The sequence below is a fragment of the Spermophilus citellus genome, assembly GCF_964194105.1.
Source record: "Spermophilus citellus genome assembly, chromosome: 3".
Taxonomy (NCBI): Eukaryota; Metazoa; Chordata; class Mammalia; order Rodentia; family Sciuridae; genus Spermophilus; species Spermophilus citellus.
Window position 1 is genome coordinate 129,337,947 of NC_138184.1, and position 20,973 is coordinate 129,358,919.

General features: G+C 36.8%; 1 protein-coding gene across 1 annotated transcript in view; it reads right to left on the reverse strand.

Annotated features, from left to right (window-relative positions):
* Positions 1-3,520: 3,520 nt before the first annotated feature.
* The window catches only part of STK17A (serine/threonine kinase 17a), a 29,047-nt gene continuing 11,594 nt past the window's right edge, over positions 3,521-20,973 (reverse strand). The window contains exons 2-7 of the mRNA XM_081286885.1: positions 19,054-19,266; positions 14,052-14,196; positions 6,299-6,425; positions 5,487-5,535; positions 5,077-5,256; positions 3,521-4,204 (exon numbers count right to left, since the gene is read on the reverse strand). Of these exons, the coding sequence (XP_081143011.1) occupies positions 3,880-4,204; positions 5,077-5,256; positions 5,487-5,535; positions 6,299-6,425; positions 14,052-14,196; positions 19,054-19,266 (1,039 nt within the window). The 3' untranslated portion in view covers positions 3,521-3,879. The remainder of the gene's footprint in view (positions 4,205-5,076; positions 5,257-5,486; positions 5,536-6,298; positions 6,426-14,051; positions 14,197-19,053; positions 19,267-20,973) is intronic.

The following is a 20,973-nucleotide window of genomic DNA, read 5'->3' on the forward strand; positions in this document are numbered from 1 at the left end:
TGGGAACAGGAAATAGTACAACCCTTTTAGAAAACTGTTGGGCGGTCTCTCAAAAAAGAATTAAATATGCGTTCATCCTAAGACCTAGTGATCCTATTCCTAGTTTTTCAATCTGAAAGTAACAAAAGCATGTTCATAAAAGTCTCTGTTCAAAAATATTTATAGCAGCTTATTCATAATAGCTCAAAACTAAGACAGTTCAGGGGTTCATGAATAGAAATACAGATTCGTAAACAGTGGTGTATTCAAACAGTACTACACAGCAATAAAAAAGAACCAACCATCACAGCAAATGAATCTCACAGAGAAGCTGAGTAAAAGCAGAAGCGAAAGTCAAATAATTAAAAATATAATTTTATCAGTCTAATTCAAATTTCTTCAAATGTGAACTTAAAATGTATTTGCTGATACTTGGGCTCATTTTTCCCCACATAAAACTGTCCATATTGGTGTTCAGTAAGGATATATATTACTTCTAAATAGCTGAGGCCTCTATGCACTGAGCCACATCGCACCCCACACACTACTGAGGACTGTAATTCACCTCTTGTCTAACAGAATCCAAGTGATCTTTATAACCTCCTCTCTAATAAATTTTCCTTCAAACTGAGGTCAGCTGAAAAAGTTTAAGAGAATCCACAATCAGCATCTGTCTTCCCTCTTGTAACAACTATAGAACAGCATTTTCTCCTACTCTGCATGGGAAAATGATGACAAAACACAAGAATAATTTTCTGGCTGGGTTCCTGTAATCTCTGGGCTCTGGAGGTGGAGGCAGGAGGATCGTGAGTTCAAAGCCAGCCTCAGGAATTTAGTGAGGCGCTAAGCAACTCAGTCAGACCCTGTCTCTAATAAAATAGGGTTAGGGATGTGGCTCAATGGTAAAGTACCCCTTAGTTCCCCCCCAAAAAACTGTTGGGCAGTCTCTTAAAAAAAATTAAATATGCATTAATCCTAAAATGAACCCTAGTTCCCCCCAAAAATCCCTGGTACCTGCCCCCGATTTTTTTTTTCTAAATAAAAGTTACACATTTTACATTTTTCATAAAGATCTCATCACACTGAAGTATCCTGTTGTTAATTATAATTAAAACTGGGTTTATAAACTGTATCAATAAACTAACAGTACTGTTTAGTCCTTTATAAATTTGGTCATAGAAAAATGAGTATTAATAGCATTAGATGAATACAGTGCTGCTTGGCAAGTCATTAAGAGAAAGATTTTATTTGGTCTAATACTTGAAGGCTCTTCAGGCTCTCTTTATAACATGCAAACCAAAAAGTATCAATATACCTTCATAAGTATATTCTGAGGGCTTTTAAAAAAAGCACCATAAAACTTAAGGTACAAAAATAGCTAAGGGCCAGTAATGCCAGTGGCTCTGGAGCCTGAGATGGGAGGATCGCAGATCTAGGCCAGTCTGTAGCTCAGTGGTTAAGTTGTCCCTGGGTTCAATCCCCAGTACCAAAACAAAAGTAGCTAAGGATGCAAACTGGCTAACTAAAAGAAAAAACATTTTTAAAAATAAATGGAATAATTACATTAAATATATTCACTCTGAATGTAATACCAAACAGTTTTGAAAAAGTCCAAATGATTCTGGCTTCACAACTGGACAAATCTATCAAGTACATACAAGTGTCACTCAACAGCAATTTTTTTTTTTGGGGGGGGTCACATATTCCCTATTTCTATGAAAGATATTTAAATATATTTGCCTCAAACTATGTTTTACTTCTTTCAAGACTTACTTGAGTCTTAACTTTGTGACCATGGGTTTTCACTGGATGGAAGAGTTACCTCTTTCCCCTTTTAGAGCTTGTTTGGAGATGCTAGTTTCCTGCTGTGCAAGGTGGTTCACACCTATAATCCCAGAGACCCAGGAGGCTGAGGCAGAAAGATATCAAATTCAAAGCCAGCTTGGCACACTTAGACCCTTTCTCAAAATAAAAAATAAGAAGGCTGGGGACGTAGCTCAGTGGTAGAGCCTGAGTTCAATCCCCTGTACTGGAGCAGGGGGAAAAAAAGCTACTTTCCAAGAAACTATATAATTAAGCCAGTTTAGTGACAAAACAGAGCAACTGTCTGAACTACACAATCAATTTCATTCCAATGATGTCTAACAATATCAGGTACTCTGGCAGTTTTGCCTAGCCGGGCTAGATGAGATTATAGATGGTGTATAAATGTCTAGCACAATACACTATTATTATAAAACTGGAGCTTAGGTACTGTCAGTGTTGTGATTTTGACATTTGAGAAGTGCTAGGCAGAGAGCTTTGTGTGACACCCTAGTCAGACTACAAAGGGAAACATCTGAGTCAGTCCTAGTGTGGAGCACAGGTGTGGCTTCAGTGTACACAGTATACAGATGACAGACAAGCTGTATTAATGAGAATTTATATAAAACACTCAGCCTAAGAAAACATAAATAAGGACTCAGACTTTTTTGTGTGAGGATATTTAGTTATTTTAAGTAATATAGTATACACTTTTTTACATTTCCATTTTTCATTATTTTTATTATTTAGAGATAGGGTCTTGCTCTGTTACCCAGACTGGTCTCAAACTTGTGGGCTTACATGATCCTTCTGTCTCAAACTCTATTGTGTGTCTTGTGTATGTATTCATACATATACATATATATATATACACACACACACACACACATGGATTTTTTTTCCCCCTTTTTGATCTTGAGGATTGAACCCAGAGCCTCACTGCTGAGCTACATCCTGACCTAAAGTTAAGTCTTTTGGGATAAGGTACCTCCCTAATGACAAAATATCCAATGTCAGTTTTTTTTTAAATGAATGAAAGCAAAGGATTACAAATATTTTGGCATTTTATGTTTCCTGGTATAGTTTGAGGGCTGATAAACTCAACAGACGTAGTGGCTCAGTGACCATTCTGACTATGCTTTGTATTTCTCCTTTCTCTCTTCTAGAAGATTTCATTAACTTTGGGATTAAAACAATATAATATCATCTTGTCACTGATCAAAGCAATCAAAGTGCTGATCAGATCACACTGATACCTGTGAGTGCCCCAAATTAAGTGATGAGTATGGGAGAGAGGCAAGGAGGTAGTAGGAGCACAGCCTGGGAGAGAGGACAGAAGAGAATGGTGTGACAACAAAGGGAATGGTTGAAGAGATGATACTTGTTTAACATTCTTGGCTTACCAAGCCAGATCTTGGAGACCAGAATAATCTCAGAGGTAAAAAATAGTCTCTTCTCTTATTGTAATGTTGAAGAGGGGAAAAAAAAAAAAAAAGCCACGGATGGTTATAAACATTAGGCAAAAACAGAGAGTGAGAAGCCAAATCAGGTCAATGTAAAGTAATAAAACACAAAAATAAGACATTGTAATACCATAATGATGGTATTCTATGTCTCAACAATTTAGAAGATGTCTATTTAAAATCTTGTCCCTCTATCCAAAGTAAAAAAGTATTTTAGTAAAGTTATCAACATATGTACATACAAATAGAGAAACACATGAATAATGCAAAAGAGATTTATCAGTGATGTAATTTTGGCACTTTTACTTGGATTTTTAAAGAAAAGTGAATACAAACATCTTTGTACACAAATTCTCATTGTAGAGAAACAGGATGTAGAATTAAAAGGTTCAAACATCTCCCTTCTTAAAAATAACATTGAAACAGAGAACTTTACCTGTTAACCTTCAGGTTGGCAACTTCTACAAATCTGGCTTGATTGATCTAACTCCACAAGTTTAACAAAATTATTTTTGCTTATATCAGTGATACTTTGATATCCACTTCTAGTACATGTACCATTTGGCCAGAGGTCCATAAATAATAATAATGTTTTCAATGTAGAAATCTTAAAAGTTTTAAAGGGAAATACTGCTCAGTAAATAAATTCTCCTGGAATTTCTTGTAGCAAAGGTTCTTCAAATTTAAATCGTTTGGAGATGGCCTTTTGCTCCATTTTCTCTTTTTCAGACTGTCTGCATTGTCCTAAAGTATACGAAGCAACTACAATTAACTCCTCTGTCACAAGCGATTCCTCAGTTTCTGGTTTCTCAGTATCTGCTTTAATTTCAGGCACAGAATCACCTTGTTGGAAGGCATTTGCTTCTTCTAATGACTCTTTCATCCTAAAAGAAGGATCTTGAATACTGCTCTGTGTCAACCATGGGTGTTTTAGACATTCTTCAGCAGTGGCTCGATCTCTGTATAAAGACAAACATTTCATACATAAGACAACATAAAAACTTCAACTGAAATTCAGAGCACAAGGTTTACTGTGAAATCTGAATAAAACAATAAGTTTTGAAAATTTGAGTATAATTGTCCATAATGTTGAAAAATAGTATTTTTAAGTAAAATAGTATTTTCTCTAAAAAGCTCTCTTGAGAGACCAGGATCAGACAGAAACTATCTACTAAGGACTGGCTGTCATTTCACTGTCAATTTCTACTAATGAATAGTGACACATCTGCAATAATAAAATTTTTCTAATTAATATTTAAATTCTAGTATAATGAGGTGTGCAGTACAGGTCAATATGTTATTCATTTTTATCAGTTTTCCTTTCAACACATATATTAGGCCAAGAGTTCCATCTAGTTTCTTTTTTCCTGTTTGTTTTACAATACTGGGGATTAAACTCAAAGACACACTATCACTGAGATAAATTCCCAGCTGTATTTATTTAGATACCGGGGGACTGAACCCAGTGGCATGTTACCACTGAGCTATATCCCCAGTCCTTTTATTTTTTATTTTGGGACACTGTCTCACTAAATTGCCAAGACAAATTTACAATCCTCTTGCTTCAGCCTTCCAAATGGCTACTGGCTTGCACCACAGTGTCTGGTTAATTTAGCTTTATGTCTACATTTTTGTGTCTTCATTTTGGGATTTCAGTTGTTGGAATACTTTTGTTCAGAGAAGACCACTCAAAAATTGACAAAAATCAGGCTTGGGGTATAATTTGATGGTAGAGGACATGCTTATTAACATGTGCCACAGCCATAGGTTCATTTCTCGGCTTCCCTCCCTCCCATCAAAAAAGAAGATAAAGATGAATATTAATACTTACTCTGGTTTCTTAACTAAAAGTCTCTTGATGAAGTCAATAGCGGTTTCAGACACAACATCAAATTCTTCCTCAGAATAACTTAAATTCATCTGCGAGATGTTCAAGAATGTTTCCTGTTTATTATCACCTAAGAAAGGTGATATTCCTGTAAGCATGACATAGGTTAACACTCCAATGCTCCTAAATCAGAAAGAAAATAAAAGAAAACTTAGTATCATATTAATTTCTTGAAACCAATTTTTAAAAAATATTTATTTTTTAGTTGTAGTTGGACACAATCTTTATTTATTTATTTTTATGTGGTATTAGGGATCGAACCCTGTGCTAGGCGAGCGCTCTACCACTGAGCCACAACCCCAGCCCCTCTTGAAACCAATTTTATCAAATTTTCTTTCATAAATAACTCTTACCACATATCTGTTGTCATGCTGATAGGATCATAACTAAGGATTTCAGGAGCTAGTATCAAAAACAGAAGAAAATATTTAGTTTTGTGGAAAAAATGCCTAATTTGCTCATAGAGGTAAAAAATTAAAGTAAGCCTTAGAAACTAATAAAGCACTATCATCAAGGTTTGGGTTAAAACAAAGTAAATTAACACTATAATTCAAATTAGTATGAATTAATATGAAGTCTAAACTAGATGTTTGTAGTTAACTTTTCATATTTCCACCCTTGTGGTTGAGTCCTAGTATTTAAAAAATATTTGAATGCCTAAATACTGCAGTTTATACTGACAATTTTTGAGACCTTTCTCTTCTCACACCATCTAATTGGGCATCATATCGTCTATAATAATAGACTTGAAATCTCTCTCAGAGCACCCACACCTCTTCTGTCCCACTCCAGTCCATAGCACTTGCTTAAGCATCCACGAGGCCACCAAAAAAAAAAAAAAAAAGCAAACTTTTTTAGTCTTATAGGAAAAGCACCACCAATTTGGTATTTTACTCTTGAAAGTGTTCCATTTTTAAATTTAATCCACAGGAATTAGTTAATTTTTTTTTTTGTGTGTGTGTGTGCGGTCCTGGGGATCAAATTCAGGGCCTCGTGCATGCTAAGCAGACACTCTACCACTGAGTCACATCCCCAGTCCAGGAATGAATCTTTGATGGAGGAATTTTAATATAGCAGATGGCTGGCCCCCTTTGAATGTGAGTTCCCTGATGAAGGCGATGCCTGCTGTTAAACACAAAACCATCTCACTCTTTCAAATACTTACCCACATATTCAGGAGTACCCATAATTTCTCGTAGCTCTTCACTGTTCTTCATTATTCTTGAAAGGCCAAAATCAACTATCTTAACGTCACCCAATGGAGAGTCACTTGTCAGCAGAATATTCTGAGGCTGAAAAATATACCCCCCCAAATATTAATAAAACCATGATAACACAAAACATGTAGCCCACAGAACACAAATTTTACCTATAAAATTGAAGACTGAGGAACTTAACAGTAAGAAGTCATTTGTGAAATAAATACTTTAATAACATACTTCCTATATGTAAGGCAGCAGCTTGGTACTCTTCGCCTCTACTGGTTCTTCCTTAGCATATAAATATGCTTGTTAAATACAAACCAAAACCACTTATAACAACTATCCCTGATGACCCTGAATGTCTTCCTGGTTAGCATACTCTCCCTGCTATTCCCTCAAAGCTCAGCTTCTTGAAAGCATGGTCAAGTGCACTTGCTGGCACTCTTCTTTTTTTGTAGTGCTGGGGATTGAACCCAGAGCCTCGCTCATGCTAGGCAATTGCTCTACTACTGAGCTAAACCTTCAGCCTCCTTGCTATCACTTTTCATTCCAGCTAAATCTGTTTTGTGCCTTCTACTAAGTCTGCCCTCATAAGAGGTCACAATAACTTTAATAACCAAAGACCCACCAAATTCTGTGCACATCTTTCAGGCACTATTTGCATAAATTGACTGCTGCATTTGGGTACTGCTGGTTATTTCTGAAATTCCCTTTTATTTTCTCCCTGTTGGATCTCTTGTCCCTCTATAGATCCTTCACTATTTTCTCAGAACTTTTTCATCTTGCCCTCCTTTTAAATGTTGATATTTTCCAAGATCTTGTCCCAAAACTCAGCATTCTACTTTTGAGCCATTTCATCTGTTCCCAAAGCTTCAGGGGCCACTTACATGCAGATGACTTCCACTCCAAGCTCTTTCAAGACTCAGATCCAATTAAAATCAGATCTCAGCATGTGGCTGAATGTTACATCCTCAATTCCTTACAAGCCTTCTATTGAGTAAACACCTTGGAACAGAAGTGCAACCCCCAGCCCCAACAAACAGATTTCTCTTTTCTGTATTGCCAATTTCAATGCCCAAGTAAAACACTGGAAGAATCACTCTAAAGTTCTCTTTCATTTTCCACATTGTATGAGGTCATCCACAAGTTGTGCCAATTCTATTTCCTAAATCTCAATATCCCCATTGCTTAAAGTTTTAGTGCTCATTATTTCACACCTAGATCACCAAGATGGCCTCCTGTCTGTGGTTTTCTCCACCTTCAACCCACGCCCCATCATACAATATAGTACAGTTGTCCTTCAGTCTGTGGGGGATTGTTTCTAGGACCCTCTGTGGATACTGAAATCTGCAAATGCTTAAGTACCTTAGTGTGAAAGGATCTAGTGTTTATAAACAACTAATGCATATTCTACCATATACTTGACTTATAATGTCTAACACAATGTAAATGTTACATAGATATACTTGTTACATTGTATTGTTTAGAAAATGATAGGAAAAAAAATCTGTATATGTGTTATGGTTTGGATATTAGGTATCCCCTGAAAAGCTCACGTTAGGCAATGCAAGAATGTTCAGAGGTGAAATCATTAGAATATGAGAGCTATAACCTCAGTGGATTAATCCATTAATAATTTGAATGGATAGTAACTGTAGATAGGTGGGGTGTGGCTAGAAAAGTATGTTGCTGGGGGCATGCTCTTGGGGATTATATTTTATCCCTGGTTTCTCTCTACTTCCTGGCTATCATGAGCTTTAGCAGATTTCCTCTGCCATACCATTCCACCATGATGTTCTGCCTTATCTCAGGCCCAGAGCAATGGAGTCAGGTGACCATGGACTGAGACCTCAGAAACTGTGTGTCTCAAACTTTTCCTCCTCCAAGTTTTCTTGTCAGGGCTTTTGGTCATAGAGATAAAAAGCCAGCTTACAAAAAATGTTCAGTGCAGATGCAATTTTTCCCCAAATATTTTCAATCTACGGTTGGCTATATCCATGAATAAGAAACCCTTACATACAGAGAATAGGCTGTACTCTTCCCATAATGCAAGTCTGGTTATGATGCTGTAGGTCACTACTATCACCAACAGACACCACACTCTCAAACAGGGTGGAAGTTAAGATGTATGTGGTGGTCAAGGTCAAGGTCAATGTTTTACCCAAGGGAAAACTGACTAAGATAATTTCACATAAAAAGATGAGCAAACTTATTATGGACTAGAATATTATAAAGTCATTTAAAAATTTTTGAAAAAATTTTGTTTTCACTTCAGAAAGTCTGTAATTCCTGATTTTTGACAATAAGGACATTTCCGGAGGTGAACTGAGAAGCATGGGTACTGACAAATTTTATAAAACTTGCTCAGCAATCAGTGTTTATGAAATCTGCAAATGCTTAAATACCTTAGTGTGAAAGGATCTAGTGTTTACACTAAATCTATGATACTCTAGGATCCTAGATACATCTAGGATCTATGATGCTCAACTCAATCTCCTGTGTGCTGGGCTCTGACAGCAATATACTCCTGAGTCCTTTCTAGGATCAATCTCTTGTCAGTTCTCAAAGGCACTCCGTGTTCCAAGTCAGATTGGCTGTAATTCTGAATAAGACACATGGTCTCACACCTCATGCCTCTGCACATGCGCTTCCTCTCCTCCTTTGACAAATTCATTTTCATCACTCTGTGCACAGTGGATCCATAAAGCACCCATTCCTCCATAAAGCCCTCCCACTTCTCTACCTTCTTCTCCCTCTTTCCAGGCAGGAGTTGAGGGTTGCCCCCTCTCATGCATGGCAAGCTCATTGCATTGTTTCCTTAAATGTCAATTTTTCTGTCTCCCCCATATCAATGTGGTTCTCTAGATGTACAAAATGAATGTTCACGCTTTTTCTTCTTCCACTCACATCCAACTGTTCCATTTGACTTCTGTTCTTTCATTCTAAGTCACAAAATCCAATGATATTTTCCAAGGCTTTCTTCAAGACTACTGTGGCCCATTCCTTCCTTGTTCACATATTCTTTTCCTCTTGGATTCCATGACAAAACAGTGCCTAGTTTCCTTCCTACCTCTGGCTGCTTTTTCTGTTATCTACCATTATCTAGTTCCCTGAAAGATGAATTTCTCATGGCTTGATCTTGAGATCCCTTTCTCTTCTCATTCCAAACTCTCACCTTACAAAGACTATTGCAACCAAAGCTTAAATACCACCTACAGCTTATGACTCAGAAACTTTTATCTCTTTCAGACTTCTTAACCAACTGCTTACCTAATCTCTCTTCTCTGATATCTCAAAGGCATCTCAAATTCAGCATGACCAAAACCAGACTCATCTACCCAATCACCCCTCCTATTGTTTTATATAATTAAAAATTTTATGGGTTTATCAAAGTCTGAATTCAGAAACCAAGAAAGGGAAGAATGTTCAACTTCATGAGGGCAGGAGCTGCAGTACTGATCACTGTGTCAGCGCCTACTACACACTGATATTTGCTGGGTGAATGAAAAGGAGAAACATAAATATAAAAAAAAAATGCAGATAGCCTATTTTGTCTTAGGGATGTTAGTAGTATAAATATTACTAATAAGAAGTCCCCACTGTCGAAGAGTTCATAATCGTAAGAGAAAAAGAAGGATCTATGATGCTCAACTCAATCTCCTGTGTGCTGGGCTCTGACAGCAATATACCAAGTGCTTAGGCAATAAATATATAAAAGGGATTAATTCTACCTCAGAAAATTACAGATGAGGTATGTAAGAAGACCCTGAAGGATAAAAAGGACTTCATCATTTATTCAACAAATTTTTATTGACTGCTTTCTAAGCTAGGCCTTTGGAAAATAACAGAAAACAAGGCACGAGTCCCCTCTTGGAGCCTTACTTTTTTTTGATGGCAGGGTAGGGGGTCCTGGGGATTGAACCTAGGACCTCAAGCATGCTAAGCATGTGTTCTACTACTGAGCTATAGCCCTTGCCTGGAGTCTTACATTCTAATGAGGACAAATAAATACAAACATAATTTCAGGTAGTTTGAAGTGCTACGGGGACCTTAAAAGTAGGGTGATTGCTAAAGGGGATGTTAGGAGTGTGCACATCTCATGCTATCTTTTTGAGAGTCAGAGGAAACAGTCATGGCAGTAATCTTCAGGGTTAAATTCGTAGGGGACATTCAAGGCAGAGGGAGGAGCAAGTACAAAGGCCCTGAGGCAAGGACAAGCTACTGGAGCAGGATCTCAAGAAGTCCTGTATAGATGGAGAAAAGCACAAAGTGGAAGGAGCAGCAGTAGTGGTGGGCATGAGAATGGAACCAGGGAAATGGGAATTACACGGTTTCATAGGCCATTCTGGGCCAAATGACACAAACCATATCCAAATCAGCAAATATGGCATACTTTGTGTCATATTTTTTATGTTACTCCTGCTTTCAAGCAGTATACTGGTGCTTAAACCATCAGTACTTAAACTTAAATCCAAAATGGGAAAGTCCTAGCATCTAGTCCATTTTTAACTATGCACACAACAGGTGGAAAAGTTAATAACTAACACTGCTAAAAGACCAAACGAGTAAAAGACAAAAATCACCAGATTTTAAAACTGAATTTCTTGGGCTATTTTTGGCCAGTCCTCCCCTGTCCTCTAGATTTACTAAAAGCAGGCCACTGTGTTGAATGAGTAATCCACCAAATTACTGAGACTATTTTGGGATGGTAGTTAGTGTTGTTCAGACTTTGCTAGAGTTACTGCTTCTCAGACTTGTCAGTCCTGCAACATGTTCTATATGTTAAATAATTGTGCTTTACCTTAATCATAGTTTTTCTTTTCCATTTTCATGGACTTACAAACTTACACGTTCACAGACTCCTAAATCTCTCAAAGAAATTCCCAAGCTGATTTTAAGGTATTTGACTAAACCTTCAGTGAATCAGTGTTTTGAAAAATTGATAATTTTGAGGTCTGTACGGAAGCCAAATAATGTCAATTTTCTCATTTAAAGGGTTCTTCTAACAGAAAATTTCATTTTTAACTATAATGGAGACTAAATTGTAATAAAAGTTACAAAATATATTGGAATTATCAATTTCCACATAATTAAAACATAAGAAAATACATTTAGCTTTGAAGCAGGCTAGGAAATTTTTTTTTTTTTTTTTTTTTTTTAAACAGCTTGGTCTTTCAAGCTCTTCCAGAGATGCAGAGTCAACATTGTAAGCACAAATTCTCACTGGACAGATAGATAGCTGTTAAAGGTACAGGACAATAGACTCTTTGTCCAGACTCAACTAGAAATGACCTTTTGGCAGAAATCACTCCTGACTGCTGCTCCATTGCAACACCAACTCCATCTCAGCCATTCACTTAGAGACATGTTCCCTTCAGCAGTTTACTGAGTGACATGTTTGACTGCACACATGCGAAGTGAGGGTGGAAGAAATGCTGATAGCTTCATACCACCTTGTCTTCTAGTTCTTCTGGGTGTAGGAGACAAAGATAGTCTAGTTCCCAACATCAAAGGCCCATCATAAAGGCCTCTATTAAATTTGGCAAAGATTTCTACATTGAACTGCATGAGAGAGAAAGGAATATGATTTATATTGAAGGTATTGGGGAGAAAGGGATATAATTTCCTTGTGTAAATACACAGTTGAACCTGGTATTCAAGAACTTAATATTCACCTTGACTGCTTTCAAGTGACATCAAAGATCCATGACACATGGTGTTGGCAGCCTGTCTGACTTGCTACTTAATTAGTTCCTGAATAATGGTCACAGATTGACGTGTCATAAGTTGAAAGACCATTTCCTATAGGTGCAGTGCTATTTAATTTGGGATTCTGTTCCTAGAAGACCTTTTTACATCATAAAGTTGGTAGAACACCATAAAAATAAAACATATGATTTTACAAAGTTAAGAGTATAAAGCCAAACTGAAAAAAAATCTATAGTATATAACATTTCTTTTGGGAATTCTTCTTCATGGCTAATATTAACTGAGACTTCTTATGAAGCTGGGACCGCAGAGGTTATGTCTTCCAGGTCAGTATTCCTGAAGGGAGCAGAGGTGAGAATTTCCTGTAGTGAGGATCTCTGAAGTTCTTATGCATAAGAGACACCAAAGGAGGAAAGCAAAACCCTAGCTCCACCTCTAATGCTAGAAAGAGTTTTAACTAGGGGATCTGTAGCATTAACAACCAGGCACTACAGATAGGTACACAAATATCCACACTAGCTGTCAAAACAAGGTCATTGTTACTATCATATGGCTATTGTGTTGTGACTGCTCGTGTTTGCCACAGTACTAAAAAATGAATTTAAGTTGGTATCTTTAAAAAAAAAATAATAAGGAAGCTTCCCAATTGTTTTCTTTACTTGGTGCTTTTCTGTAGGAAACCAGTATGTAAATGGATATCTAATATCCTTCCTCCTGATTTCAAATGATACATTATCAAGGTTGTTTTAGAAGCCAATCTGCAGATTACACATACTTATATTTCTTCCTTCAGAGTGTTACTTCATGCACTGTTATTTACACACTATGAGGTATATATAAGGAGTTATGGAGTGTGTGCTATAGTGGCTCCTGGACCTGAACTATCAGTATCACCTGGTTGGACCTGCATCAGAATTTCTAGCACTGGTGGGTGGCAATATGTTTTAACAGGTTCTTCCAGTCAGTCTGATGCACAACAGAGTTGGAGAACCACTGTAGTAAATAAAGCATCTACCTTCTGCCAAAAGGGAGACCATAGCAGAGTTCAAGGTGGATTAATAGATGATGTGGAGAGAGATGAGGTTGCCATTCAGGGGTCTAGGGGTTTCAGTCTTCTTAGACTGCCTTCCTCCTTCCTAATCCCAACCTCTCTGGATGGGGCTCAAAAGGCAGTATCTACGTCATTCCATTTTATTGCCATTCTCAGAAAGGTGAACTGAATGTGAGAGAAAACTCAAGTACTGGTAACACTTTTTGAGCTGACTATGGTAGTAACTGAAGATAGAATTATTTCTAGACTTACTGCCAATAAAATTCCCTTTTTAGCTTACCTCAGTTTCAGGTGGCATTTTGATCACAGGATATATTGTTCTTTTTCTTTTTTTCCTCCTCCATCTACTTCTTTGATTATTTATTTATTTATTTATATGTACGGGGGATTGAACCCATGGGTACTTAACCACTGAGCCACAACCCTAGCCCCTTTTAATTTCTTTTTTTTTTACTTTGAGACAGGACCTCACTAAGCTACTAAGGCTGGCTTGAATTTGTGATGCCCCTGCCTTGGCCTCTTGAGCCACTGGTATTATAGGGGGACGCCACCACACCTGGCTCTTTGACAATTTTAGATGAGAGATCTACTTGTCTCCACTTTCTTGGATTCTCCCCACTTATTTTATTTACTCCTGCCTGCCTAACTTTACAGAACACTGCTTTTCAAATACTGCTCCTCAAAAGTCCTCTCTCTTAATAACAATAGAAACTCCTATTCTTCTCTAATTACCTAAATCCTAACTTTTTTTTAAAAAAAGTCTAACTCAAGTTCTATCTCCACCAGGAAGTCTTTATCCACTCCAGTAAAATTCCAAGCTCTGTTTTTTGAGACTGTACCTTGTTACCTAATAAAGCCCAAAGTCTTGATACATATTTAATAAATTCCTGCTAGATACTTTATATTTGGAATGCCAGTTCTTATCAATCTCAAATTGTAAATAATTCAGACCTTACCTTCAAATCTAGATGAACTACATCATGAGTGTGTAAAAAGTGGACACCTTCTAAAATCTGTCTCATAAGTCTTTGAACATCTTTTTCTTTAAAAGCTTCTTCTCTGTCTGCAACACACTGGTTAAAGATTTCACCTCCAGCAGCACTACAGAAAGATAAAATTAAAATATTAATCATAAGAAAGGATGTGGTAAACATATACAACAAAATTAGAGTAAATTAGCTGGGCGTAGTGGTGCATGCCTGTAATCCTAGCATCTTGGGAGACTGAGACTAGAGGCATGAGTTCAAAGCCAGCCTCAGCAACAGTGAGGTGCATCTCAGTGAGACCCTGTCTCTAAATAACATACAAATAATAATAATAATAATGATAGAGCTGGGGATGTGGCTTGGTGGTGCCCCTGAATTCAATCACTAATACTAAAAAAACCATAAACAAAAACCTTAGAGTAAATTAATCACAACCTGGCAATACTATATACTTGTAAAATGGATTTGATGACCTGAAGCAAAATACAATATGAGCAGAGTCAACTCACTCTCAAACATCTAGAAATGTACCATAATGCAATGTATCATCCACACAACCTTTTGCACATACAAGCCACAATTTGCCAATAACACACAGAACTATACTTCAATTACATTTTGTCTGAAAAAAATTTCCTAATCACAGTTTATTGTCATGAGTCCTCAGCTCATTACTACCATTCACAATAATATTCACTAGAGATCAATTTTCATGGATATATTTAAATTTACATAAATATTTACATAAACATACACAAATTAACAAATAAATTTACAAAATTACATAAATTTAAGAGAAATAATTATTAGTTCTTTCCAGTATGGTGTTTATCTACAACCTTAGACTTTTTGTTTTTTATTTTGAGACAGGGTCTTGCTAAGTTGCAGAGGCTAGCCTTGAATTTGTGATCCTCCTGCCTAAGCTTCCCCAGTTGCTAGAATCACAGTTGTGTGCCACCATGCCTGGCTTATTTATTCTCTTAAGTAGTTCACTTGAACACAATATTAATATAACTATAGTTTTCTGAAAAACTTCAAGGATGTACTTCAGATGCAGAATCCTATAAAAGCTTTAAAAGCTGCCTTAGTTATCGGTGAAATTACACTCCTCTCAGTACAATGTGAAATCGTGTAACTTTTTTACCTATGTAAATATATTCTTTACCCATTAACTGAAATAATGGTAGGACCATGATCCTTGAAAGGAGGGAAGCAAGGTGAGCCCTCCTATTTCCTTGGCTTCTTACCTGGAGGCAATTTATGGACAGTGGTACAGGGTCGGGTAGGAACCCAAGGAAAATATGGCAGCCTTGTTAAATAGAGAAGATAGACTGTGAGTTTGACAAGGAAGTTGGAATTTGCAGGTAGAGTACCAAACAGGAGGGAGGGGACTACACAGAGAAAGATCTCCAGAATCTGCTTTGTAGTATTTTGAAGTTTTAGGCAAATTACTTACATACACATGCACAGAATTTAACCCTTCAAGGTTAATCAAGAACTGAAAAATATTTATAAACTGAATAATTCCCAGTGTTCACATAGGACCAGGTCAGAATGTGAATTTTGTCCATTTGGAGTAGAAACATCACCCTAAACACTCAGGACCATCAACAGGCCTTCCCAAGAGGGCCATCTGTACTATTAAGGCTAAATTAGCCTTACAGCTGCCTTAACTAAGCTGACTCATATGTAAATTAACTGCCTGCCAAAAATAAACTTCACTATTCTTTAATGGAATGAAATCTACTAGATACCCTTACTATTCTAAATGTATGACATCCTACCTCAAATTTCTAGACATCTGAAAATACCACAAATTACAACCCATACCCAATACAATAATACAATAGAAACAGAACTAGAAAAGACAAAGGTGATGGAAGTGGTAGATAAGGACAGGTATTACAAAGATATTATAATGATGTCCAAGGATTTAGAGTAAAATATAGATATAACAAAGAAGATATGGAGGACATGAAAGAAAGAACAACACATGGAATTTCTAGAGATTAAAAAAATACAGCAACTAAAATGAAAAATTCTCTCATCTTTATAGATTAGACCTGCAGAAGAATCAGTGAATTTTATGAGAAAACAGTAGAACTATCCAATGTGAATCAAATACAAATACCCAAGTAGCTCAATGAACCCCAATCAGGATAAACACAAATAAACAAGGATGTGAGGTGAAAATCAAAGATAAAGGAAAAAAAATCTCTAAAAAGGCACATTCATAGGTGAGACAAGGTAGGGATATCCAAAACTTCTTGTCATAAAAAAAGGAAAAAGAAGACGGAATTATACCTTTAAAGTCCTGGTGAGGGGTAGGAACCATGGGTGCGGAATATGCCTAGAATGCAGGGTATGAAGCTGGAGAAAAACTAAAAGAAGATGAGAGAGATAAGAGCAGAGCATGGAATGAAAGCTAAATAATCTGAAAAATCCTGATAGGGCAATGATGGCTGATACATACTAAATGTTGCCTTCCCCAGGATGCACTCTCCCTAATAGCATATGGCCAAGAGCAGAGCAAAGACTTTGTAATGGACCAAACTGGCTCTGCTACTTGTATGACTGCAGATTGATAATTTCTCTGAGTTTTTTTTTTTTTTTTTTTTTTTTTTGTAGTGGGGATGGAACGCAGGGGCACTCAACCACTGAGCCATATCCCAAGCCCTATTTCATATTTTATTTAGAGACAGGGTCTGAGTTGCTTAGCACCTCACCGTTGCTGAGGCTGGCTATGAACTCAAAATCCTCCTGTCTCAGCCTCCCAGGCTGCTGGGATTACAGGTGTGCACCAGTGCACCCGGCTCTCTTTTGAGTTTTGCCTCATATAAAATGTTCTTTTTTTGGGGGGGTCCTGGGATTAAACTCAGGGGCATTCAGCCATTGAGCCACATCCCCAGTCCTATTTTGTATTTTATTTAGTGACAAGGTCTCACTGAGTTGCTTAGTGCCTTGCTTCTGCTGAGGCTGGCTTTGAACTCGAAATCCTCCTACCTCAGCCTCCCGAGCCACTGGGATTACAGGTGTGCTACACCACACCTGGGAAGTTTTGCCTCATATAAAATGTGTACAGTACATTGTGGCTACTATATTTCTTCTATGTTCACATGACATCTAATAAGAATTTCTGGTAGAACACCAATATTGCTGTGTCATTTATTTCTATCACCTTTGCTAGACTTTTAGCACCTGAAGGAAAGGGGGCTGTATTATTTTCACTGTTATTATACTTAGCACATATTAGTATCTAGTACATATAGCAGTGCTATTGGAATGAATAAACAATACAGTGATTATAACCTGCCCGTTTCCATGGCATCGATCTATTGATATGATTGAGAATTTTGGTATCTGAGTATCCAGAGTATATTTCTAAAACTTTCTCTTTAAACTAAAAGTAGAATACAATAATTTGGGGCCAAATTATACCAATTTTATTTCTAAAAACCTAATCACTGAAACAACAGAGCTTCTAAGCAAATGAATAATATCAGCACCTTTATGTTTCCATTATCTAACAGTAGTAGAAGGGTGTCCCTAGAATAGAAGATAGAGTGATCAGCCCAGGGATGCTGGAGATTTAGCGATTCACTATTCATGAGGTTAAAGGAGATAAATGAAGGATAGTTTCACTAGCATGAGCAATGAAATAAATGGGGATACCAATAGAAATAGGGAATAAAAGAAAAATGGGCATTAACAGAGCAAAGCAAGAGTAATGACCCTGAATTAACAATGATTCATGGTTGGATACATATACATACAGTATGCAGCTGAAGCTTAGAAGTGAGGCTGAGATTGGAAGGTTTGGAAATAATTAACGTATAAATAATAGCCGAAGCCGTGTAAAATACTACCATCTGGAGTAAATATACAGAACATAATTGTATGACAAAAGTCAACACTGGGGGCTGGGGTTATGTCTCAGTTTTAGAGCACTTGCCTAGTATGTGTGAGGCACTGAGTTTGATCTTCAGCACCACATAAAAATAAATAAAATAAAGGCACTGTGTCATCTACAACTAAAATACATTTATATATATATATATATATATATGTTAATTAAAAGTGGAATTTTGGGAAACTCTTACATTTATATAGGTTAGGATATAACCGAGAGGAGAAAATTAAAAACAAAAACAAAATGGAGCTGTTGAGAACAAGAAGAGTGTAATTTCAAGAAAAAATGTATAACATCACATGTTTAAAGAGAGTAAGAAGTAGAAGGAATATTAAAATGAGGAGACTGACTTTATCAAACAGGAATGGTGACCTCATTAAAGTTTTAGAAGAGCAGATAGCATTAGAATGAAAGTGGACGAGTACTGGCATATGAACAGATAAATGGATCAATGAAATAGAATGTAATTGATGGGAAGGTGAGGAAAACTATAAATTGAAACTATTCTTTAAGAAGCATGACAGTAAAGAGAAAGCCAGCATAACAGTTTAAGTGGAAGAGGGAGAATTGTAGAAGACAATGAAATAATAGAAGACAGAGGGAAAAGAACTACCAAAGGAGGGGGGACTGAAAGTCTGAAAGAAGTTATGTAACTTATTAAAAATCAAAACACACATCCAGAAAAGAAAGGATGAGAATTAAAGAACATGGACAGGGGTTTTAGCCTTGGCATTGAGTAATTGAATCTGTCTTCAAACAGATGGGAAAAAGTCTGACAGTAAAAACAGAGATACTCAAGAGGAGTAAGGGATGCTCAGGGGAATGTGTGTCTAATGGCCTTATTTTCTCCATCTAGGGACAAAATTGCCAGGGATCTCACAAAAGCTGAGAAGTAGGTGACATAGTAAGCATGGTAAAGGTATTTATGAAGAACATCAATGAAAATGAACTGGAAAATCCTTTCTAGAGAACCAGACCCTGCACATTATTACAGAGAAGTGGCATCCCATAAAGGAAGTACAGACCATCAAACAAACTCAACTGAAGGAAGACAATACTTACTATTCCAGAACCAAGATCATTTCTGATGGAGTTTCATAAACTTCGTGTAAATTAATGACCCAAGGATTGTCCTGTGCTAGTTCAAGTACAGCAATCTCATGAATAATTTCCATCCGACAGTCTTGGCCTTTTCTTCTTTTTCTCATGAACTTGGCTGCAAATTCTTTTCCAGAATCTTTCTTTATACATTTCCTCACCACTGCAAACTTACCCCTGGAATTAAATACAAACATTCACTGTTAAAACCAATAACTTTCCAGAGATGGCATATATTAATACAAATTTCTAAATTCCCATTATTGGATATTCAAATTTAGCTCATTCAATCACAAAGTAGCAATATCACTTGGGATATTGATTAAGATTTATCAAATAAAATATAATTTATAAATCTGCAAAAATCAACTACTATGATTTGAATGTGTCCCCCTAGGTTCAGGTGTTGGAAATTTAACCCCTTGTAATAAAGAGTTCAGAGGTGGAGCCTTTAGAGGTAATTAGTACACTTATGACACTATCATTGGAATGGGTTCCTGGTAAAGGAGTGAGTGTGGCACCCTTCGCATTCTCTTGAGTTAGTGATCTTGCCACTCCACCATGTAATGAAACAAGAAGGCCCTTGCCAGATGTGAACCTTCAATCTTAGAATTCCCAGTTTCCCGAACTCTGAGCCAAGCCAGAAATTATGGAGCACTACTGTAATTCCTGCTGAGACAGCATTTTTACAAGTTTGAGGCCAACCTGGGCAACTTGGCAAAACCCTTTCTCAAAATAAAAACAAAAAAGGGCTGGGGATGTACCTGTGTGTGTGAGGTGCTGGGTTCAATTCCAAGTACAGTATAAAAACAAAACAAAACAAAATCCTGAGCCAAATATGTTTCTGTGCTTTATAAACTACCCATTTTGTCGTATTCTGTTACAGCAGCACAAAATAGGCTTAGATCATAATCAAATATTAAAGTCAATATTTTTTACAGAGTTACACATAAAATAACTCCATTTTTGTACATTTATGCATAAATGATTTAATCTTTAAAAATATAAGCCAGGCACATTGGCGCACGCCTGTAATCCCAGTGGCTCATAGGCTGAAGCCGGAGGATCTGAGTTCAAAGGCAGTCTCAACAAAAGCGAGGTGCTATGCAACTCAGTAAGACCCTGACTTTAAATAAAATACAAAATAGGGCTGGGGATGTGGCTGAGTGCCCCTCAGTTCAATACCTGATTTATTTATTTACGAACCATAAATAAATAAATAATAAAAAATACATTTTACTTTTTAATAGAAATTGGCCACAAGATTCCTTAATATGAATTTCATCATCATCTAATTAAATGTGAAGAACAGTATCACCTTCCAAAATGATATCAATCATGATATAATTCTAAATATAGCACCAGCAGGAAAAGTCTCATTATAGAGACATTATGGCTCTACAATTTGTCCTTAAACTAATAAGCAGGTCAAACAGGGGAATCAGGATAGCATATTGATTAAGGTTATAATCTCTGGACTTGCATCCCACAACTGGCATTTGACACATCTTAGGCAATTTATTTACCCTCTTAAACTCTCTTTTTTCTTATCTGTACAAGTGATGCAAAATCTGCTTTAGAGTTATGATAATTAAAGTACAATCATTCCTTGATATCCATGCAAGACTGGGTCCAGGATCTTCTGCAGATAACAAAACTAAGGATGCCTCATATAAAATGGTGTCCTTAAAATGTGGTATACATACACAATAGAATATTACTCAGCCTTAAAAAAGAATAAAATTATGACATTTGCAGGTAAATGGATGGAACCAGAGAATATCATGGTAAGTGAAATAAGCCAATCCCCAAAAACCAAAGGCTGAATGTTTTCTCTAATAAGTTGTCAGTGATCCATAGTGCGGGGTGGGGGAATTGGGAAGA